The sequence below is a fragment of the Aegilops tauschii genome, chromosome 6 (assembly GCF_002575655.3).
Source record: "Aegilops tauschii subsp. strangulata cultivar AL8/78 chromosome 6, Aet v6.0, whole genome shotgun sequence".
NCBI lineage: Eukaryota > Viridiplantae > Streptophyta > Magnoliopsida > Poales > Poaceae > Aegilops > Aegilops tauschii.
In genome coordinates this window covers 114,050,350-114,075,749 of record NC_053040.3, presented here as the reverse complement: position 1 = coordinate 114,075,749, position 25,400 = coordinate 114,050,350, and the positions used below count along the sequence as shown (strand labels likewise).

Here is a 25,400-nt window from a genome sequence, read left to right as displayed (position 1 = left end):
GAATTATAGTGCATAGTTTAGACACCATGAGCGACAACCATAGTTAACTTCGGTCCACCATTAACAACCCAAACTTTTCTTCAGTCTTCAACTAAACTACTCATAGCTCAAAAGTCTTAAGTTCATACATCTAAATAGGGTAGAGACAATCCAGCACATAAGTTGCCGCAAAAGTTATAGGATTCGAACTAAAGAACCCACTACAACCACTTCTTTCCCAAACTAAACTTATATCATTGCTTTCATCTACAGGAGCCACTGGAAGACAATTGAAACTGAACGATCATAAGTTGACTCGTTGAAAGTGATGAGCACAACATTGTCTTTCTCGTACGAAGTGGCTGAGATGAACTCACTGAAACTGATCTTCTCGATCACCATCCTCCCATCTTGTTTGCAGAGTTTGAAAGATGATGGCATAATAACATGAGTATCACCCATGTAAGCTTCCAGAGAGATTCTAGCAGTAACTGGCATATCAACAAACCTCCTCAAGCTACAGACAACAGCCTTTGGGATTTTCTGTTGCAATGAAAATGTATGGATAAAAAATTAATAACCCATAAAAACCTTCATCAAGACTAAACTTGCATGAACAAATCATTAAGCACAACATAAAAAGAAGCAGTAATGTACAAAAACCTTCATCAGGACTAAACTTGCATGAACAAATAACAAGAAAAATTAGTTGTGAATATAGAAATTCACATGACAAATAAAGTTAAACTAGAACTAAAGCAGAACACCCACCAAACAAAAGTAGGAAAACTACAGAATTCCCATGAACAAGGAAATCAAACAAAAAGTAATATACACAACTATTGATAATAGTATAATTACATGAAGATATCAACCTATATGATCTGCAAACTACCTAACTCAATTCACACACAGAAAACTATAAAAAAAGGTTTATACTAATAATACTAAAGTTGCACACATTTCATAAAGGGGAAAAAACATTCATATCAAACTTACAGATATCGAAAAGTGTAACCCTAAAGTTTAAAAAGCTAATTCCTAAAATTCAAATACTGAAAATTACAAAAATTGCGCATTCATGATACTAAAGTTGCACTTAATATGCAATAGCAAAGATTAAAAAACAAAGAACTCAAACTAGAAGTAAAAGTGAACAACTACAGTTGCATCTTCAGACACATAAACTTGCACTTCATAAACAACAAAGATACTAGAACTGGCACTTCAAAAACTACAGAATTGCCATGAACAAGGAAGTCAGACTAGAAGTAAAGTGAACAAGGAAAACTACAGTAATGTACAAAAACTTACCATGAGGAACTTCACAGTATTAGTGGCAGTCGTGACATGAACGAACGGGATGCAGCGCACAAAGCTTGAAGTGCGGAAAAGTGACCGTACAAACAAGCGGTTGTTGTGATAGTTGAACTCCAAGCCACGGGGCATCACAGCTGAGCAAAGAAGCTCATACCTTGCATTACTCAGGTTTTCAAAAGATACAAAAACAAACACATATAATATAAAATGAGTAAACACGTATTAGAACAGTGCTGTTAAAAAAGATAAAAAAAGAAACAATGATAAAAATAACACATACAAAAAGTCAGAAACTCACCAACAGAAGGTAAAGGAAGAATCCTTTCACCATCACGGAAAGTCTCTACTTTGAGGTCAAAGCATGAGTTGTCCAGAATAAAAACCACACGATCGCCAGCACGAAGGGCATAATCATTGCTGAACTCAAACCAAGCACTCCCACAAAACTTCGAGTAGTTGCTTCGATGCTTAAAATCTGAAGCATAAGACCTACTCTCGTAAGTGAGAATAGCAGGCTCAGTACTCTTGTGCTTGAAAGTTGTTGCGACATTCCTGTGCTCCTCGATATAATTGGCTAAGAAACCCCTCACATTGCATGGAATGTACTAAAAAAAGAAAAGCATGAAACATCAAACTACATCAATTACTGCAACTAGCTACATGGAGAAAAATCAAACTGTATTGACAAATTATAAGTAGAGCAAAACACAAAGAAATGAAAAAACCCACATTCATCGCAGTTAAAAAATGCACACATTTGACAACATCAACTACTGATCTCAATGTTGCTGTTATCTAAATTTAAATTACATTGATCAAGATATGATGGTTTAACTATAACACATTTAAACTACATAAAAAGAAACTAAAAACACAAATTTAACTACACAAACAAGAACTCATCCATGAAAAACAAAAATTAGGATTCGAACTACTATTGCACACACTTTGCGTGAACATCAAAATCAACGAGCACGAATTAGATGAACTATGCACTAATTCAGATCCGTACTAAAAAAAGTAGAGAATTTGCAAGCTCATACAAAGCTTATCAACAAAGAATAAAAAAAATGTTAAGAGATACGATGAATACAACTCACCATCCTCCTAAAGCAATACTCATCAAGGATAACATCAAAAACTTCTGGGACTTCACCGGCTGGCACAAATGGAACGCAAGGGGCACCAGGACAACGACAAACTGGGCAAACCATACTGTAAAAAAAAGAAAGGATTATTCTACATTAATAACTTTTAAAAAAAGATGTTATTCTCATTTTAAATGAAAAAATAAAAATTATAAATTATAGAACAAAATTCTACATTTCATAACAGTAAATTAAAAACCTGAAATCCTTTGGAAGAAATTAAAAACCTGAAACTAGAAGGAATGCATAACATCACCCTTGGGAAGAAATTAAAAAAAATCATGACTACACCTAAAAATTGCATCTCCATAGAGCTAAATTTACATCGCACAGTGAAACAAATTGCACAGCACAAACAAAAAACAAGTAACACTAGTTGTGAATATAGAAATTCACATGACAAAAAAAGTTAAGCTAGAACTAAAGCAGAACACCCACCAAACAAAAATGCATTATGATTTTTACTACTGGTACTAAAAATACATTAGTATGAGCGTGGAGATATACATTTCCATTAACTAGATATAAATACATTATCATGAACAAAAAAGTTAAAGTAGGACTAAAAGAAAACACCTCCCTAAATGCAGAATTCAGATCCATTCATGCCTACTAATGAAAATTGAGAAAAACATTAAAACCCATTTAGGAACACATTGTTACATGGAAGAACAGAATTCCGATGAACAAAGAACTCAAACTAGAAGTAAAGAAAACAACTACATTTCCATCTTAACAGAGCTAAACTTGCACTTCAGAACACAATGTTGCAGGAAAACTACAGAATTCCCATGAACAAGGAACTCAAACTAAAAGTAATATACACAACTATTGATGATAGTACAATTACATGAGGATTTCAACCTATATGAACTGCAAACTACCTAACTCAAATTCACACATATTAAACTATAAAAAGTTTTTTACTAATAATACTAAAAGTGCACACATTTCATGAAAGCAAGAAAAAGATTCATACCAAACTTACAAATATCTAAACAGTTAATTCCTAAAATTCAAATACTAAAATTTTAAAAATTGCACATTCATGTTACTAAAACTTGCACTCATTATGCAACAACAAGATTAACATTATCATCCTGTACGATCAAATTCCTTGACATTTTGTAAGCAATATAAATCAATAAATTGAGATGATTTGCAGAAACACAAACACTATCTACACTATACATATTGACATGAACAAACAACTGATACTAAGAGAAATGCAGAACATCACCCTTGGGGAAGAAATTAAAAAAATCGTGACTACAACTAAAAATTGCATCTCCATAGAGCTAAATTTACATCACAAAAATAAAACAATTGCACAGGACAAACAAATAACAAGTAAGATTAGTTGCGAATATAGAAATTCACATGACAAATAAAGTTAAACTAGAACTAAAGCAGAACACCCACCAAACAAAAATGCATTATGATTTTTACTACTGTTAGTAAAAATACATTATTATGAGCGTGGAGATATACATTTCCATTAACTAGATATAAATACAATGTCATGAACAAAAAAGTTAGAGTAGGACTAAAAGTAAACACCTCCCTGAATGCAGAATTCAGAATTCATAAATACTAATGAAATTGAGAAAGACAATAAAACCTATTTAGGAACACATTGTTACATCAAAATACATAATTCCGATGAACAAAAGAACTCAAAATTGCACTTTAGAACACAAAGTTTCAGGAAAACTACAGAATTCCCATGAACAAGGAACTCAAACTAAAAGTAATACACACAACTATTGATGATAGTATAATTACATGAAGATATCAACCTATATGAACTGCAAACTACCTAACTCAATTCACACACAGAAAACTATAAAAAGGTTTATAGTAATAATACTAAAGTTGCACACATTTCATAAAGGCAAAAAAAACATTCATATCAAACTTACAGATACCGGGAAGTGTAATCCTAAAGTCTAAAAAGCTAATTCCTAAAATTCAAATACTGAAAATTATAAAAAGTGCGCATTCATGATACTAAAACTTGCACTTAAAATGCAATAGCAAGATTAAAAAACAAAGAACTCAAACTACAAGTAAAAGTGGACAACTACATTTGCATCTTCAGACACATAAACTTGCACTTCATAAACAACAAAGATACTAGAACTGGCACTTCAGAAATTACAGAATTGCCATGAACAAGGAAGTCAAACTAGAAGTAAAGACAACAAGGACATTTGCATCTTGAGATAGATAAAAAACTAGCACTTCAGAAACAACAAGATACTAAAACTAGCATTTCAGAAACTTAAACTGTCAGAATGAAAAATTCAACTACAAGCATGCTCATGTCAAACCTTCAGTTCAGAAACCTAAAAGTTCTAGTTTACATACATGCATGCTCATGTCAATCTACTACAAAAGTGTAAGCATGCTCATGCCGAGCTAAATATATGCATGCTTATGTTCTGCTACTACTAGGCCTGTAAAGTTCTATCGTAAAGTGTACATGCTTTCACATCACAATCCCTCGAACAACAAAAACTTATACATTAATTCTCTGTCTATTTGACCTATAATCTGCATCAGTTTAACAAAAAATATACACAAAAAAAGATTGGATCTTTCGACATATACAACACAACCAGAATATCAAATATAAACCTACTCAAACCCTGTACATCAAAAAACCGTAAATCCTACTCAGATTCCACGCTCTCCTCCTCCCATTCATAACTTAAGACAAAAAAATCAAAAAAATGTAAACCCTAAAATCAAACCCGATATTAGAAACAAAACCTAACAAACGCATCTAATAAACAGACCATAGACCTAGCTACTACTACTAGAACAAGAAAACAGCGTGAAAGACCAAGATCTGACCACTAAAAAGAGATAAACACACGACTTGAATCAGATATAAGAGCAAATAAACCCTAAGTAAAACAGGGAAACAAACACAATAAAAAGAACAAAGGAGCACAAATACCTCGAAAAGAATAGATGCAGCAACCGCAGACCGTCGTCACTGAATCCCTCCGACTACAACCACCTGCAAACACAAACCAAAAAACAACACAAAAATCACACGCGAATCAGATACAAAAGAGAAAGGGAGTAAATCAAGCAAGAAAACTAGAATAAAGATGAAGAACAATCCGAAGATGGAGCAGATCGAGCAAGAACACCACGAACCCTAGCTCTCGTGTGGGAGGGGAAAAGACAGAGGAGAGACTGAGACGGAGCGGTCGGGGGAGAGTGACTGACACATCCAGAGAGGGGAGGGGATAAGAAAGGAAGCCGCCGACGCTCGGGATTCCTGAAGCGGGCTGCGCGCTGGGCTACTAGGCCTGTTAACGGACGCGCACGCACTAACGGGCGCCCGCCACGCACAACGAGCCCACGGGACAAAATCGACTGACCTAGAATCAGTATCAGTCGATTTTCAACAGGCCCAAACAGTCACCAAATGCACAACAGAAAAAAAACAAAATCACGAATCTCAAAGCATAAACCTATGGCCAGAAAATTGACTGACCCAAAATCAAAAAATCAGCTGACTGAAAAGTAGCTAATTCGTTTCTCAAAACGGTGGATGTGCCAACAAGTCGTGCGGAGAAATTGAACAGATATCTCTATACTAGTGCTCGTTGTCGCTAGGCCTGCTGTTAGAGCCCATTTAAAAAAATGGTGTGAACGCACCATTCATAAGAATGCCATGATTTCTATGCATTTTGATTTTTGGGGAATTTATTTGAAAATTTATAAACCCTAATTTAATTTAGGTATTTATCAAATAGTCAATATTAAGGCTATTCGCATAAAAGGTTTTCCAAACATGCAATGGGGATAGCAATTTTTCCCTATGATGTATGATCTATAATAGCCCTACTATTTTTTGTGCAAGTTTCTAGAATTTTAGGATTTTGAGTTGGTATTATTTAAACCCTATCAAAATTCATATTTTTAAGAATTATTCTAATTATAGAAAAAACCACTGTTCACTTGGCCAACAGTGCAGCCAAGCCGGCCAGTCAGCCAGATTCGCCCCACGAACCAGTAGCTTAGCCAAAGCAATACACACACGACGTGTGACGGTGCCCTGCATCGGGGGTGGCTCACCCAAGGGAGCCCGACGTCGAGTCTACACAAGGGCCCATGAGGCATGGGGCCTAGATGAAACCCTAAGGCAGGGCAGCGCCGTAGACCTTCTTACCCTCCAAGGCAGGGCGGCGACGCTCAGATCGCCTCTATCTACATGTAAACCCTAGTCCCAACCGTGTATATAAGGGGAGGCTAGGGTTCCCTTGTAGACCATCTATTCCTAGACAAAACTCTTGGTAGCAATCTCATACTCCATTGTAAACCCCTCGCACGAGGTATCCCTCCACCATGAATAACAAAAGCAACCAAGATGTAGGGTATTACTCTATGGAGGCCCGAACCTGGGTAAAACCCTTGTGTGATCTCGGATATGTGACTTCCAGCCGCGCTTGGACCCCTACCAAGGGAACTGACTGTATTTTGCACCTTCAATGCGTTAAGTGCCAGTCACACGATCTTATGATCATCCGACGGCTGACGATGCGCCTGAGCGTTGTAGCTACTAACAGGTGGGCCCGGCCTAATCATCATCAACCTCCCACCCGATTTCGTCGAAGCGCGATGTTGCCCAGGTCGCCGTGCACGACCCCACATTTGTAAAATTTGTAAAATCGGGGGGATGCCAAGACCCTAACAGGTGGTCCTCGGCATCCAGTCGATTTACGTATTTGTGAAAGTTTATTTAATAATGTTTTCATTTGTGTTTACATAGAAATAAAAGTGAGTGATCTGTATAATAATAGCCAATAGGAAAATTTATGGTTGTGTCACTATATATCCAGCTCCAAAATGTAGATGTTGCCACTAAATTTCTCATAATTGTTGGTGTACCAACAAGTCGTGTGGCGAAACTGAATAGAAGCCTCTACGCGACGTCAGCTCTCGTTGTCGTTAGGTCTGCCTCAATGGTTGTCGTGTTTTATCCCTTTCTTCCTCTATAGCGAAAATACAAAAGTGAACATGGATGCGCGCGCACCCACGTGAATAGTAAATTCATAAAAATTACTAGAAAAAATTAAAATTTTCTGAAATTTCACACTATGAACCTTAGTCGATCATTCTACTCACGTGTGAAGTTTCATAATGTATTAACACCCATAGTATTCTTAGTGAAAAAATACAAATGCGACCATATTATTCATTAAACAGTGTTTTTTAATATAGTTTTGATTAGTTTCGATTTTGTCATTTTTGCTAAGATTATCACGGATGTGATTTCTTCATGAAAATACATATGTGAGTATACCGGTTGACTATGTATATTAAAAAATAAATTCAGATTTTTTAATTTTCTCTAGCATTTTTTTGAATTTACTATTCATAAAAGATGCGCGCGCACCCATATTCACCAAATCCGTGTCCCCTTTATAGGCCCTATCATTGTGCCACATCATCGGCAACGAAGAGGAAGCTAGTGACGCAGCTCTGGAGATGGCAGCGACCGCGGTGGATAGGCGGAATGCCGACGGGCCTAGCGATGCAGCTCTGGAGTTCAGTGAATGTGTCGTTTGTCCCAAAAGGATAAGACATCCACCGTTCCCTTGAACTAGTTTTATGCTTTGAAGTGCATGGTCATTCTCTGTTGCTTCGCGTAGGATGGGTACTATACCTCCTGTTTCCTGTTGAAGATTCAACATGGATGTGCGTGCAGCCATACCATCATAAGCTTATGGAAGAAGGGTTTCACCCCGCTTTATAGATAAAGCAACGATCACCTATAATCCGATATAAACGCACGTCATCACAAGACACGAACACACCCAAGGCAGGATACATAGACGCTGAGCGTAGCAACACCGCCCCAAGCACTATAAGAGTTACCGTGATCCTCAACTGTGAACACGCCACCGTGAAGAGATGAAGCCGCATACGACGAATCGTGGGCTTCAAGATGGCACTTTCAGGAAGGTTACGACACCGGAGCGCCGCCACCGCCCGACCCGAGGATCAGAGTTTTCCCTATAGCAACACGACTGACAATGAGAGCTGCGACGACGCCTTTAAGAAGGGAACAAGCTACGCCACCACCGTTCCGTCCGAGGATAGAGTAGGTTTTCACCACGGCTAACACTGATCACCTCCTCCGAACGCCACACCACGGCGACCAAGCCGCCCACACGGCCATGGCCACCGGGCAGCACTGAGCCACGGACTCTACCCATGAGCACCACGCTCCCACCAACAAGGCCGCCGCCCCGGCATCAAAGACCTTGACACCACCTCACCTGAGACCCGCCTCTACCCCAACCAAGGATATGAGCGGAAAGTCGCACCCCTAGGCAGCCCCCGGCGCTAAGACCCAATAGGCCGGCCAAAACTGGCCTCCATCGACCCGTCCTGCGGCACCGAGCGCGAGACGAGCTCGGTCCTTCTGCCCGGTGCATGACGAGCAATGGACCGCAGCTGGGAGAGGACCAACCCTTCGACGAAAGAAGTGACCGGACGACGAGGAGGGGGATCGAAGGTTGAAACGGGCCGCCTACAAAGGAGTTGACGCCGGAAAGCCGGCCGCCGCCGCAGACACCGCAGCCACCGCATGAAGAGTCAATTCTCGAGCTGCCGTGATGCCGGCCCGGCGAATGGAAGCCTCCACGCAGCCACCGCAGCAAGGACGCCCACCCGCGCCACCAGCACCGCCGTGCGCCTCGTCACCACCACGCATCGAGTGTCGTGCCTTGCAAGCCACCGCATCCCGCGCCGCGCTGCACCCGCCGGAGAGGAAGAGGGCCCCGCCGCCGCCCACTTAAGCCAGGCTTTGCCTGGCCGCGCACGCCGACGGCGGCGAGGGAAATGGAGGGCAGGGAGGGCGCGCCGCGCTGCACCCGCCGGAGAGGAAGAGGGCCCCGCCGCCGCCCACTTAAGCCAGGCTTTGCCTGGCCGCGCACGCCGAGGGCGGCGAGGGAAATGGAGGGCGAAATCCTAGCCGCCGCCGCCCGCGGGAGCGGGCGGAGCGAAGGGGAAAGTCTCAGTCGTGTCCACCACCATAAGTTTTTTCTGTGGTTTTCTTCACCATAGTGATCATGTCAAACCTCCAACAGCACTGAACAAGAAATTTAAGTATTGATATTGGCCACTCTGACTGCTGGTTAGCTTGATAGAAAGCTGTTCGACCAAAAGGTAAACTTAAACTCACTGTTATAAAAGGCCAACACATTTTGGAAATGGCCAACACATAGCCCGACTAAGCATTAGGCTCGAGCAACCGCCCCGCCTAATCACCTACAGTAACACCGAAATCATCTGCAAGGACTAGCATGGCAGGTGTAATAATCAAAGAAGGGCACAGCTCATTCGGTGACATAGGTGAATAACTGAACATACCAAACATCTGTTTTTGATGATTTTTTGGTCAGAATGTCGGTGTGAGTTTTTAGAATATAAGAGCGTTTAGATCACTACTTTGATGATCTAAATGCTCTTATAATAGTTTACAGAGGGAGTACTAAGCAAGTTGAGGTCTGGAGGCTAACTGCAAAATTCCTCAAGAATTGACTCTTCACAGTGCTTGACACTGCCAAGGATGGGTTAGTTTTCTGGGAATTCAGAGCAGATGGCCTCAAGAGTCGAGACTCCAACATAATGTGATTTGGCCCCTCACCGAAGCTTAGGCACTTCTCCACTACCCTTTTAGTGAACTGAACACACTCTAGGGAAGCTGCCTCTGAAAAACAACCGATTAATGTGATACTAGCACTTCTTAGTATTCCAAAAAAAGCACTTGCTTATAGTAAATTAAAGGGGGATGCAGGAACCAAACTCGCCAAAGAATTCAGGTGCAAATTTTTGTGCCCTCAAGATCGTTGGCATTTCAGTATATGCCCTAGTACTAACTTATACTGCTCTTCAACCCTGAACTAAAGGGAAAATCAAGCGCAGTACACTTTACAAATATTGTAAGATTTATTTACAGCACACGCTTACAAATATATGAGCGAGACATAAACCATTACCCTGACCCAATCTATATATGTTTACTTATATTCAGGGGGAAAAAATCAACATGACAGAAACCCGATGCCGGTTACTTGGTATACTTGCTTCACTAGCATACTGGCAACAGCAAACATAGATAATTATCACGACGCTTACATCTTGTTTCATCTTCATTTAGTGTGGCATCATTCAATACTTGGACAGCTTCCTATACTCCCAGGTATGCTTCATCTTGTTCATAACTTTCTGTTGCATGGCATCTATGCAACTCAAGAAAGCGCATCTCCAGATCTCCCAGAAAAACAGTGTACCAAACCATAACCACAAACCAGAAACTGTCCCAGCAATCACTGAGTAGTCCATCCAAATGGCTTCAAGATCTTGATGTGAAGTGGTCGTCAGACTTGAACTATTTTTACACGAAATGTTCAACAGAGAGCCACAAAGTCCCAGGTTATTGCTATAAATTGCAGGGCCGTCCAATGTTTGGAGTTGATTGCCTGCAGGTATTTCTCCGGATAGAAGGTTGTTCGAGAGATTAAGAGAGGTGAGGAATATCAAGTTTGTTATGCTAGGAGGAATAGGACCTGATAGTTTGTTCCACGAGAGGTCGAGGGATTCTAACAACTTTAGACTGCCAATGTCCTTCGGGATACCACCAGATAGATAATTTCTTGACAGATTTAGTAACTGGATGCCTCTAAGATTTGTCAACTCTGAAGGAATTTCACCACAGAGAGAATTGCCAGAGAGATCAATACCAGTCACAAATGCATCTCTTCCCTGAAAGGTGTACTCACGTCCCTTCCAAGTTATGTCCATGCGACCATTTTCAAAATCTTCATGGTTGGTAGTAGTATATAATATGCTACGTATTATAACCGGCTGCTTTATGGATGTCTGTCTCATCAAGGAAAAGTTGACAAAGCTTTCTGGTATGGAACCTATGAAATTATTTTCAGCTAGATCAAGCAGTTGAAGATGGGACAGTTGAGATAGCTGCCTGGGAATACTTCCATAGAACATGTTTGATCACAGTCCAAGGATTCTCAGCAAAGGATTGCTTTCCCCTATCCACGGTGGAAGTGCGCCAAACATCTTATTGTTCCCCAGATCCAAAATAACAATGTTTTTAAAGTTCTTTAACATTGCTGGAAAGCAACCTGTGAAGTTATTGTTTGACAGGTGCAGCGACCTTAGCGAAGAACTATAGTGAGTCGAGGTTGGAACTTCCCCGGCAAAAGCATTGGTCGACAGATCCAAGGAGTGTAGTTCTTTCAAGTTCCACAAGCAACCAGGGAGATCTCCGAACAGTTGATTGTTCGATAGATCCAGGAATTGGAGACTGGTTAGGTTACAGAAGGCAGACAGTGATTCTCCAAAGAAGCTGCTATTCTTGGTCACCTTGACAACTGGCAACTGCTTGTTGTCGACGTTAGTAATGATACATGTAAACTTGTTGCCAGACAAGTTGAGAACAGCAAGATATGCCAACAAGGAGATGGTTTCAGGAAGCTCACCCTCAAGATGGTTGGCACTGATGTCAATGAAATACACATATGACAAATTACCGATATGAGATGGTATTGTTCCCGTAAGATGATTCTTTGACAAATCCATTTTTTGCATGTATGGCATGTTTCCCATCTCCAGCGGTATCGAGCCAGTAAAGTTGTTTCCGGAGAGGCTGAGAATATATAACACCTCCCAGTTGCTGATCTGTGATGGGATGTTTCCAGCTAATAAGTTGTTTGCAACATCGAATACCTCAAGGTTTGTCCAGTTTGTAAACATCTCTGAGGGGATGGTACCATTGATATTGTTGTCGCCTACGCTGAAATACGTCATTGTTTGCACCCTGGCAAGAGATGGTGGCAAGCTTCCAAATAAATGATTCCTTCCAGGAACATACCGGTAAGACTAGTAAGGTTCCCCAGCTCAGGTGGAAGAGTAGAAACCAAATCAGCATCACTTATGGCAAGATCCTCGAGCGAGTGAAGCTGGCCGAGTGAGGCAGGGATTGACCCACCAAGCGGGTTGCTGTAAAGGCATAGCAATATCAATGCAGACATCATCCCAAGCTCCTCTGGAATTCCTCCTGTGAGATTATTATTCCCTAGATCTAGTGCCTCGAGCTTTTGGAACCTTGAGAATGGGCGAGGTATCGAGCCAGAGAATCCATTAAAGGACAGATTCAGGTACCCCAACCTTGGGACCATCTGCGGCAGTGAATCTGGTAACGGCCCTGAGAAGGCGTTAGCCGATAGATCGAGGCCTATCATCCCTGTGCAGTTGGTGATGAACTGTGGGAAGGCACCACTGAGATTATTATTGGCTAGAGATAACAACTTCAAACTGGACATAGGTGAGAAGCTGGCATATTCTGGGTTGGTCAAGTGGTTATTTCCCAATTTTAACTTAACAATCATTGGGAGGTGACTGAGTTCGTAAGGGATGGCACCAACAAGATTGTTATAGCTCAAGTCGAGAACAGTGAGGCTGAGAAACAGGGAGATGTTTGCTGGGACAACGCCAACAAGGTTGCTGTTGTTGAGGCTGAGCACTGTGAGGTTCTGGAACGCTGGAGAGTATAAGGCGTGAAGCGTACCATGGAGCCGAACCAAGAGCAGGTAGAGTTGGCAATCGACCATGAGGATAGTGACTTGGTGCTGCCAATCAAAGTGGATTTCCATTGGAGAAGGGCTTCTGCTTCCGGGTTGATCGCCTTGGATGTGTATATCAGCAGGAAAAATGAGACGCATAAGAGTTTCTGCAGCACCATTGCATGCAGTCAGAGTGCTGGTAAAAATGACAAGCTGTGAGCTGATGTTGTTTATTGCCTTCAGACTTCAGAGGTAGTAATACATTGTAGAGTTGTCGCTGGACGAACATATATGCGTACAAAGACTTCAGACTTGGGGTCATCGTGTGAGGAAAATATCAAATCCACCAGTGCTTTGGCCACACCCTTGGGTATCCCATCCCCAGCCTCACAGTGAAGTGATTACTATTCTCCGGTAAGGTGAAGACCGGAGATGTATCTGCTTGTGGCTGCGGTTAACACAGGGCCAAACCAACTGCCAAATCACCCAGTCATTCTCTAGGACTGAACCTCCAGAAACTGAATCCACATAACACTTTTTTTAAGGTGCAACGGTAGGAAGAAAACAGAGGGAGAAATTCCAAATGATCAACTGCTGAATCAACAAATGTATGAAGCAACCTAGTCTGAGGAGGTAACTAGGCACAAGTGCCCAGGAGTTCGTAAGGTGAGCAAAGATCGAAAATATCATAAAAATATATAAAACGCGATGACAAAACATAAATAATTGGAGCTCACAAAATTCCGAGAACGAGAACCGGACTCAGCTCTGTAGGAAATCGATCTCTCAAATCATAACAATTATAAGGCAGCTCTATAGAATCTAGATAAGGACCACATAACTAGATAATTCTAGCTTGTTGGTGAAAGAAAACAAGGAGGCTCAGGAACAACATATTTATATCCATTGCAGAAAGCGGATAAAACAATAGTGCGGAAGCATTGACAGACACTACCATGTGGGAAACACAGTGCCATACTGCAAGGTACGCGCCATCTTCAGCATAAGATTCTGCTGCATGGCATCGGATGCAACAAATGAGAGCAAACGTCCATGTGTTGCAGAAAAGCAATGCTCCAAACCACAACCACAAACCCACTCAGTGATCTAGCAGAGGCAGAGAAGGAACTCTGCATATGTCTATAACAAGAGCCGCTTTTTCAGATATCCGTCCATATGAAAGAATTTAAGACTGTAAATTGAGGCCTTCAGCTTATGAATAAATTTCAGAAGGACCTGACACTGAAAAATTCTTGAACCTGAAGGTGACAACTTTCAGGTTGACACTAAAATAGGGCAATACTGAAAATTAAGTTCAGAATTTTGAGCTCTGTTCATTAAAAAAAAGAGCTCTCAGCTCATAGGATTTGAATTCGAAGCCAAAATGTTTTGAACTTTGTAACTTGAGATTATAAACTTTCAACACAAATATACTGCGACAACTTGCGCGGCTCAATACTTCTGATAGAAAAATACTCAACAGCATGGGAAACTTAATCCGGCGCCAAGAGGTCGGTGGTGATTTTGGGCTGTTAGAGTTAATCAGTTAAACATGACCTTGAGTGTCCATGTCTGATTCCATACATGTGTATGTTCGTGTAGGTTTCAAAGCAATCACCAAGTAGGAGTAGTAGTATATGTACCCTTGCACCCTTGTAAAAGGCCTTTGGCAATACGCTGGTTTGGAACTCTCGCCGCAATGGCTGCTCCGTTGTGGCACCTATTTTATTTGAAATTGAAGAGCTAGCTCAGACTTTTAATTCTTTTGTAATTCAGCATGTAAAGAGAGCAGCTAATGGTCCAGCTCACTTATGTGCCAAGCGTGCTTGTACTGTGACTGTTACCGAGAGCTGGCTCTCTGAAACTCCGAGTTTTCTGGTCAGCGGCTTGCTAGCTGATTGCCCAGCAAACACTTTCGTATAAATAAAGCTCTCAGTTTTCTGCCAAAAAACAACACTGATTTGGAAGGGACCAAGACTGCGTCGCTTCATCATCATCACCGTCTTGCGGGGCTGGGCAATAGGGACAGGAGCAAGCTAAGCCAATGGAGAGGGAGAAGCCGTCACCACATATGTCTCGATCCCACCCCTTCGTCCTATCAAATATCCAAATTTCTTGAGTAGATGCGACTTCCTTCACACTTTTTTCTATTGGCTCGATTCATTTGATGATACTAGCATGCGTTTTGTGAGGCGGATCCAGGAGTCTGAGGTCAGAGAGGCCCTAATTGTATCTCATTAAGTTGTGAAGAGGTCTCAGAGACATAACGATAGTATGGCTACTAAACTTTTCAACCATATTTTTTTCTGGCTGAGTATATTAATACCAATCTTCAAGAACAAGGTTCAAAATTGTACTAATTACCATGCAATTAAGTTGATGAGCCATACAATGAAGCTGGGGGAGAGAGTTATTGAGCACCGTTTAAGAAGAATGACAAGTGTGACAAAAAATCATTTTGATTTCATGATTGAGCGGTCGACCATGTAAGTCAATTCCTTGATACGGCAACTTATGAAGAGATATAGAGAGCAAAAGAAGGGCCTTCATATGGTGTTCATTGACTTGAAGAAGACCTTAAGATACCGCAGAATGTCATGTGGTGAGCCTTGAAAAACCTCCAAAAGTCTGCAATGAATGAATAAACATTATAGCCCACAAGCATGGAACCTCCAAAAGTCCGCGATGGATGAAAAATGCACTATTTATATGCAAGACACACACACACCCACTGTTATCCAGTTACACAAATAATTCATACAGTTCAACTCACACAATTCACAGAATCAAACCAACTATACAAACAACCGAAGCAAAGCTCAAAAAAACTACAGACCGCAACCATGAAACGTACTCCCTCTATATCAAAATATAAGACATTTTTGACACTATCGTACATAACTACAACTCACATAATTGAGAGAATCAGAACCTAATACAAATATGTACCAAATTGGTCTCTCCCATATTGTTACAAAACTATAAAAGGTCAATTTTGTTCACACCAGAACAGAGAACTGTTTGTTGGTGACAGAGAACAAATAGAACAGCCATGAACAATACATCTATATCCGCTGCATATAAAGTAAAAGTCGGAAAAGAAATTCTATTTTTGTCTATGGAGTCACAACCGAGGTCGTGATAAATCCTTCATGAACGCCTAAAAGCGGGAAACAGAGTGTCATACTGCCAGGTAGACACCATCTTTTGCATAACAGTCTGCTGCATGGCATCGATGCAATTGAAGAACGTAATCCTCCAGATGTTCCAGAAAAACAATGTTCCAAACCATATCCAGAAACCAAAGACAGTTCCAGCAATCACTGAGTAGTACAGCCACAAAGTTTCAAGTTCATGGTCATGTTCATTTGGCTGATCCAGCACTGTTGCAGAACTTGAATCATGCTTGCATGGAGTGCTCAGGGGGAGACCACAAAGTCCCAGGTTGTTGCTGTATATTGACGGGTCATTGAGTGTTTGGAGCTGATTGCCTGTAGGTATCTCTCCTGATAGTAGATTGTTGGACATATTGAGCAAGCTTAGGCACAACAAATCTGATATGCTTGGAGGAATACGGCCCGAGAGTTTATTCCAGGAGAGGTCAAGAGACTCCACATTTTTCAAACTCCCAATGTTTTTTGGGATACCACCGGATAAATTATTTCTTGATAGGTTCAGGAACCGCAGGGCTTGATGATTTACTAACTGAGCAGGAATCTCACCTGAAAGGAAGTTGCTTGACAGATCAATACCAGTCATAAGCGTAATTGTCTTATGGAAAGTATAATCGCGTCCCTTCCAGATTATGTCCATCTGACCATCATATGAATAATGCGTACCAGTGTACATATAAGGCATATCCCCGAATGTTTCAAAGCTTGCAAGGATAGCACTTACATCCATTTCTGGCGTTGTCTCTATCATGCAAGTAAAGTTTGCGAAACTTACTGGAATAGAACCTGTAAGATTGTTTTCAGCTAGGTCAAGCAACTGGAGATGAGAGAGTTGTGATACCTCCCAAGGAATACTTCCATGAAACATATTTGACCGTAGTCGGAGAATTCTTAGCATAGAGAGGCTAGCTCCTATCCATGAAGGAATTGTGCCAGAAAACATATTGTCTCCAAGATCCAAAATTACTAAGCTTTCCAAGTTCTTTATAAGAGATGGAAAATATCCAGAGAAGCTGTTGTTGGACAAATGTACTGATTCTAATGGAGAAGCATCATTCGTCAAGGTTGTGACTTCTCCAACAAAGGCATTGCTTGACAAATCCATGTATGTAAGATTAGGCAGGTTCCATAAGCAACCAGGGAGCATTCCAGACAGGAGATTGTTTGATAGGTCCAAGAACTGTAGATGACGTTGCTTACAGAAATCCTTGTTGATGACACCTGTCAACCTGTTACCGAACAAGAATATGTAGTTGACAGATAGGAGCGACAAGCTCGCTGGAATCTCTCCCTCCAAGTGGTTGCTGCTAAGGTCAAGGAATTGTAATAAGAATGATAATTTACCAAACCCCGATGGTATCATGCCTGTAAGATGGTTATTGGACAAGTCTAGCACCCGCAGGGAAGATCCTAGCTCCGCGGGGATTGAGCTGTTGAAGCAGTTGCCAGAAAGGAGGAGGTACTGCAGGGACTCCCATCTGCTGATCTCCCGTGGAATGCTTCCGGTGAAGGAGTTGTTTGCAATACTGAAAAAGCCAAGTTCAGTCCAGTTTGAAAACAATTCTAGTGGGATGTTGCCACTGAGAAGGTGGTTGTTCCCAACATCAAAGTTTAGAATTTGGCCCATCATTGAAAAGGATGGTGGCAAACCTCCAGATAGCATGTTCCACGATAGGTGCAAGGACTCAAGACTAGTAAGGTTACCGAATTCACTCGGTATGAGTCCGGAGAACATGTTGGAGGACATATCAAGAAATAGTAAATTTGGAACCATATCTGGCAGAGTCTCAGGTATTGAACCCGAGAAGAAGTTACCTGATAGGTCGAGGTCCTCCAACCTAACATTGGTGCGGTTCAGGATGAACTGTGGAAAAGTGCCGTTGAGATTGTTATCATTTAGATGTAAGGTCTGCACGGTGGACAAAGGCAAGAACTTGGCAGGGTCTGGGTTGGTTAAGTAGTTATTTCCCAGATCGATGTAATGAATCCATGGGAGCTTGCCGAGTTGATGGGGGGTCACACCAACAAAATAGTTGTTGCTCAAATCCAGGTAGGTCAAGGTGAGCAGCAGCGATATGTTTTCTGGGATGGTACCGACGAGGTTGTTGCCACAGAGGTCGAGTGTGGTGATGTTCCGGAACGCCGGGAAGTACAAGGCGTCGAGCGTGCCATTGAGGCTTAACCAGGATAGGTCGAGTGCGGTAACATGGCCGGCATGGCCACAGGTGACGCCGAACCAATTGCAGGTCGATTCGGCATGCGACCATGATGACAGGTAGGTGGAATTGAGCAAAGTGGACTTCCACCGGAGGAGTGCTTCTCCTTCCGGGCTGATTGCACTGGCTATGCATAGCAGCATATGCAAAGCTGTCAAACATGAGAGCTTGTATTGTGGTGCCATCGCTCAAGGGTGTGGCTGGATAGACTCTGTGTTTGCCCCTCCAGTCGAACAGCCAGCATGTCTATTATAGAAAAGATTTACTGCTCTTGAGATGTCAGCTGCGTTGGCAAGAAAATGGAGGTCATTAGTCAGCAGTATAGATTGGCAATAGTAGAATGGGTCAGCAGTAGGTTGGCAGTCTATTATACAAACTTGTCTGGACGGGCATATGTCTACAGAGACTGAAGACTTGGTCATCCTGTGAAGAAAGCACAGGACCCAGCCAACAATGGAAGCTGGCCAGTATGGTGGTGAATGAGACAGACGGCCACGTATATATGTGGTTGTGGTGAATGAGACTGTCTGTTAACAGAAAGCCAAGTCACCTGCCCAACTGCATTGCCCAAGTAACACAAGCTAGTCAATATCTGGGAGCTGACTGATGAAACTCCTTTTTCCCCCGAGGACACACAAGCTCCGTTCAACAGTGCCATTGTGTCACGAAAGAGAAGTCAGTCAATGGGAGTGACCGCAAAGGTTCAACATCACTGTTGCTAGAACAAATTACCAGCCATGAAAAAGGTTTCCAAAAGGAGCAGCGAAATCAAAGAACAGGAAAAAAGCCAGAAAATACAAAGTAACATAATCTAGAAAAGAATGACAAACTAAGTAGTATCACAGGCCACACGAAAGGAACTTCCAAAAAGTCGCAAAGGAAAGTGATAAATCTTAATTAAGCAACAGCGCTGTATTTGAGCTTCTGTATCTACAAATCACCTAGTTATCCAGGAGCTCTTTTATGGTACAAATGCTAATTTCAGTATCCCGGCAAACCTGCTGTGCTTCTAGAACGAGATGAAGAAGCATATAGGAATTAGTTATCACAAAAAGAAGACAGAAAAGGTTGGTTACCCAAACAATAGCCGTAATGCAAGAGCACAACAACTTCGATAGATGCAAATTCTGAGACGGTTTACATGCTGGTAAACAACCGAGTCTGCAGGTTAACTTGAAAAGAGACGATAAGACACAAGTATCCAATGGCTGCACAGAGCAGAGCCTGCATCCATGAAATGCAAACCAAAAAAATAATGAGAACTCAAATCTCTAGAAGATTACAGTTTTAAAATTACAGAACACTAATCAGGCTGGAGGAACAATCAAACTAAGAACTGTTCGAGCAATCAATTGTAACTTTGGAGAAGAAGATGACTGGAAGGAGTGCACAAGCTCTCGGTCAGAGAAGGCATGCGACAGGGTGTACTGCTCCAGTATAAAGCTTTGCTTGATAAGAACAAATGTGCAATACAGAGAGTAGTATTTGGTCAGATGAGGATACCATACGCCATACACAAACACATGTCGCAGCAATTGCAAAATCAACAAAACAAAACAAAAAAAAGCAGCCACAAAATTGTTGACTTGGTTGTCTATTTCCTACTATGACTAGTACAGAACTGTAACTTTTCCCTCTCCCTCCATCATATGACAAATCAAGCACGTAATGCTTACCTCCTTGCGGGGAGAAAATCTATTCATCATTCAAAGGGGAAAGAGCCAACTTAATTTCTTTTTGCATCCTAAAAAATTTAATTTGTTTTTCCAAGTTCAGGTTTTTTTTAATTTCAAGCCAGTGTATGGATTGCTTTTTATTTTGTGACTACAGGGAAGACACCAAGATGCACACGCATGCATACCAGAACACACACACATTCACTCGATCATCATCTGGTCGCACACTTCACCGCTGAGACATCACTGAATGCTCTTAAGGTTCTCACTTAATGTTGGGTTTCGAGGAACCTTGTATGCACATCATAGGAACATGTAGCACTGAGATGGAATAAGATAGCATGTCCTGGTGTGACAGACAAATGACTGGAAGAAAGTCGTCAGGTTTGATGTACAGAAAGCTGTAGTCATGGGGGTGTCATTGCCAGTGATGCAGCACCATTTTCTCCAGGGAACAATTTAACAAGCAAGAAGCAGTGTGTGCTCCCCTTGAAGATCACTACGTGTAGTTAAAGTCTTGATACAGATGCAGCCTCGGGAGAAGTACTAGGATATGGAGTAAAATTCCAGTGCATGCTGGAGGTTTCACTATTTGAAGGGGTAGGTAGGCTCGAAGGCAGTTCCAATGTATGCTACCTGAAACTGCTCTTCAACTCTGAACAACAGGAAAAATCTTGCACAATAGGCTTCAGAAATATTATAAGATTTACAACATACACTTACAAGAACATGAGCGAGACACAAACCGTTACCCTGACTAAAGCTACACAACAAACTTGTCTAGAACCTTCAAACAAAATATGTCCACTGGAACATTGGTAATTCTTGAGCGTACTGGGAACAGAAACAGATATAATTATCACGACGCTTACATCTTGCTTCATCTTCATTTGGTGTGGTGTCATTCAATACTTGGACAACTTTCTATACCTCGGATATGCTTCATCTTCCTCATAACTTTCTGTTGCATGGCATCTATGCAACTCAAGAAAGCACATCTCCAGGGCTTCCAGAAAAACAATGTGCCAAACCATATCCAGAAACCAAATATTGTTCCAGCGATCACTGAGCAGTACATCCACATGGTTTCAAGTTCATCATGATGTTCCTTTCCCACATCTGATGTGGTCGTCGGACTTGAACCATGTTTACATGAAATGTTCAATACAGAGCCACAAAGTCCCAGGTTATTGCTATAAATTGACGGGTCATCCAATGTTTGGAGTTGATTCCCTGTAGGTATCCCTCCTGACAGAAGATTGCTCGAAAGATTAAGGGAGCTGAGGAATATCAGGTTTGATATGCTAGGAGGAATAGGACCTGATATCTTGTTCCAAGAGAGGTCAAGAGATTCTAAAAACTTTAGGCTGCCAATATCCTTTGGGATACTACCAGATAGACAATTTCTTGACATATTTATTAACTGGATGCCTCTAAGATTTGTCAGCTCCGGAGGTATAGCACCAAAAAGAGAATTGGCAGAGAGATCAATACCTGTCACAAATGCATCTCTTCCCCGGAAAATGTAATCCTGTCCTTTCCAAATTACAACCATAGTGCCACTGTATATATATCCAAAGGTGGCATATTGTAGGACGATTGTTATACCTGGCTGCATCGTGGGTGCCTGCCTCATGAAGCATAAGTTGGCGAAACTTTCTGGTATGGAACCTATAAAATTATTCTCAGCTAGATCAAGCAGTTGGAGATGGGAGAGTTGTGATAGCTGCCAGGGAATACTTCCATAGAACATGTTTGATCGCAGTCCGAGAATCCTCAGCAAAGGATTGCTTTGCCCTATCCATGGAGGAATTACACCAGAAATATTATTGTTCCCGAGATCCAAAATAACAAGGCGTCTGAAGTTCTTCAACACAGCTGGAAAGCAACCTGTAAAGTTGTTGTCTGACAGGTGCAGGGACCTTAGTGAAGAATTACAGCAACTTGAGGTTGGAATTTCACCAGCAAAAGCATTGCTCGATAAATCTAAGGATTGCAAATCTTTCAAGTACCAAAAGCAACCAGGAAGCTCACCAGACAACTGATTGTTTGATAGATCCAAGAGTTGCAGAAGTGGTAACTGACAAAAGGCAGATGGCAATTCTCCCATGAAGCTGTTGTCGTTTTTATCTTTTGCCACCTTGGCAGACGGCAACTGCCTGTTGTCAATATTAGGAATGATACCCGTAAACTTGTTGCCAGACAAGATGAGAGCAACAAGATTTATCAATGCAGACATGGTTGCAGGAAGCTCTCCGTCAAGGTGGTTGGATCTGATGGCAAGGAATTTCAAAGATGTTGCATTGCCGATATGAGATGGTATCACTCCAGTAAAGTGATTCTTTGACATGACCAAAAACTGCAAGTTCGGCAAGCTGCCCATCTCTACTGGGATGGAACCAGTAAAGTTGTTGTTTGAGAGGAGGAGAGTGATTATCTCTTTACAGTTACCAATCTGCGATGGGATGCTTCCAGCTAACAAGTTTTTGGCAACATCGAATACCGCAAGATTAGTCAAGTTTGAAAACATCTCTGACGGGATGATACCATCGATATAGTTGTCATGTACAATGAACCAGGACATTCCTTGCATCCTGGCCAAAGATGGTGGCAAACTTCCAAATAGCTGGTTATGTGCCAGATCCAAGTGCCCGAGATTAGTAAGGTTCCCCAACTCGGGTGGAAGAGTAGAAACCAAACCAGCATTTCTGATATTGAGTTGCTCTAGTAACTGAAGCTGCCCAAGTGAGGCTGGGATGAACCCACCAAGTGAATTGTCACTCAGTGAAAGAACTCGCAATCCAGGTACCAACCCAAGCTCCTCTGGGATCCCTCCTGTAAGATTATTTTCGTTGAGAAGCAGTATCTCAAGCTTCTGGAGCCTCGAGAGTGAGCGAGGTATCACGCTAGAGAATCCATTAGCTGACAGATCTAGATACCTCAACCTTGGGACCATTTCCGGCAGTGAATCTGGTAACAGCCCTGAGAAGTCATTACCTGACAAATCAAGGAATTGCATCCTCACATTGGTGTAGTTGAGGATGAATTGTGGGAAGGTTCCACTGAGATTATTGTTAGCTAGAGATAATAGCTTCAAGCTGAACATAGGCAAGAACTTGTCAAATTCTGGGCTAGTCAATTGGTTATTTCCCAGATTAACCTCGACTAGTATTGGTAGCTTGCTGAGTTGGTAGGGGATGGCACCGACAAGATTGTTGTTGCTCAAGTCCAAAATGGTGAGCGTGAGCAAAAGGGATATGTTTGCCGGGATGGTGCCAACAAGATTATTGCTGTTGAGTTTGATCTTGATGAGATTCTGGTACGCAGCAGAGTAGAAGGCGTGTAGCGTACCATGGAGCCCAAAGCCGGAAAGGTGGAGCTTGGTAACATGTCCGGCAGCGTCACAGGTGACGCCGGACCAAGAGCACGTAGAGTTGGCAATTGACCACGAGGGCAACGGGTTGGCACCAATCAAAGTGGACTTCCATCGGAGTAGTGCTTCAGCTTCGGGGTTGATTGCCTTGGCTGTGCATACTAGCAGGAAAATTGAGATGTGGAAGAGTTTCTGCACTGCCATTGCAGCAGGTTATAGTGTTGGTAAGGAAATGGCAAGCTGCAGGGTGCTCTATGCATTGCATTTGGAAATAGCTAGAGTAAACACAGAACAAATACATAATTGCACAAAAGTACAAATACGTTGTAATGCTCTCGCTGAACAGGTATATGGGTGCAAAGACTTCAGAGTTGGGGTCGTGGGAGGGAAATAACAAATCTAGAGTCAGTGCTTTCAGGCCACACTCTTGGGCATCCTGATTCCCAGCCTCACAGGGAAGTGACTAGTAGTCTCCGGTAAGGTCATGACCGATGACTGACTATGTCTATGTCAGTTCACGGTGCCTCCAAAATGTCACAAAGAAAGAAAAACGAGTACAACCCTTCATGTTAGTTTGCCCCTGTGGATGTGAGCTTAAGTACTAAAATCATCAGATTATGCAAATAAGTTTTCAGGGACGACACGACAAGATTGTTTTTGTTTAGGTTGATGAGGTTTTGGAAAGCTGCAGGGTAGAAGGCATGGAGTGTACCATTGAGGCGGATGTTAGGATATCTCAGTAACACAGCCGACGGCATCAGTCACAGGTGCCGCTGAACCATGAAGACAGAGTGTTGGCCATCGACCACGAGGACAGCGAACTGGCACCAACCAAAGTGCTTCTTCCAAGTTGATCGCCTTGGCTGTACACATTAGCAAAAAAAATTGAGATGTGGAAGAATGCCGCATCTAACAATAATGTGACTCAGGAGAAGCCCAGCCAAATGTGCCTGATAAAACAATGATATCGTAGCAACTTTAGAATTACAGATACTAATCGGGCGGGAAGAACAACCAAATAAAGATCTGCCTGGGCAATCCATTGTGACTTTGGAAAAGAAGACGAAAGGAGTGCACAAATTCCCAGTCAATAGAGCGCGTGGAATGAGGTGTACTAGTTCAACATCTTGCTAGATCAGACCACATGTACAAGATAAGGACACCACATCTCAGACAAACAAATTTCACTTTCGTAGCAATTGCCAAATTAAATAAATAAATAAATAAGGCGGCCAATGAATTTACAGATGACGACATAACAAGGTCGCATATCGCTTTCCTCTCCATTGTAGGAAAAAACAAGCAGATTAAATATTGAAGAAACGGCCTAAGAAATGCGTACCTTTCCCAGAGACTCCTAGCCGTGGTTGGTCTGTCGACCGGCGGCCCCGACGAGGGTTGGGGAATGGGCGCTCGTGCGGGGCGGTGGTGGGCGGCGAGGTGGTGCCGGGCGGAACGGTCTCGTGTTTTGGTAGGGGGTGCTCCAAAGCCGCGCGGTGGCGGGGGAGGGCGACGGCGGCACTGCCGGCGCCGAAGCGGGCCGGCGAGGTGCAGCAATCGGCAGCCAAAGCATGAAGATTTATTTTTTCGAGACATTGACAAGCATGAAGATAGAAGTAAGTAAAGTAAGTTGGGCCTTCGGCCTCCCTCAAAACACCGTTGCCTTCGGCCTCCCTCAAAACACTGTTGGGCCTTTGGCCAGGCCCAGTGAAGAGACCACTCACTCTCTCAGTCAGATCGAATTCTGAATAAAGAAGTTTAATTCGTTTGCCAAAAAGTGTAGTGTATAAAGAATGGGGGCTGCTACGCATCCGCCGCCGTCGCCTCGCAAGCCGTGGGATCTGACATAGATCTAGTGGGGTCAACGCCTTATCTCTACTTTGCAACAAAGACCTTGTT

At 42.2% G+C, this 25,400-nt stretch overlaps 1 protein-coding gene, 1 non-coding gene and 2 pseudogenes across 2 annotated transcripts; all 4 read right to left on the bottom strand.

Annotated features, from left to right (window-relative positions):
• Positions 1-10,608: 10,608 nt before the first annotated feature.
• LOC109781317 (uncharacterized) lies at positions 10,609-13,325 on the bottom strand (annotated as a pseudogene).
• Positions 13,326-15,461: 2,136 nt separating this feature from the next.
• Positions 15,462-25,108, bottom strand: LOC109781338 (uncharacterized). The gene is made up of 3 exons (XR_005759599.3): positions 24,844-25,108; positions 24,214-24,364; positions 15,462-15,691 (listed from the first exon to the last, which is right to left on the bottom strand). It is a non-coding gene; the product is annotated as an uncharacterized protein (transcript).
• LOC123493389 (uncharacterized) lies at positions 16,093-18,766 on the bottom strand. Its single transcript, XM_045229764.2, has one exon. The coding sequence runs from the start codon at positions 18,635-18,637 to the stop codon at positions 16,214-16,216; it is 2,424 nt and encodes an 807-aa protein (XP_045085699.1). The 5' UTR covers positions 18,638-18,766; the 3' UTR covers positions 16,093-16,213.
• On the bottom strand, positions 20,936-23,972 carry LOC109781337 (uncharacterized; annotated as a pseudogene).
• Positions 25,109-25,400: the final 292 nt, after the last annotated feature.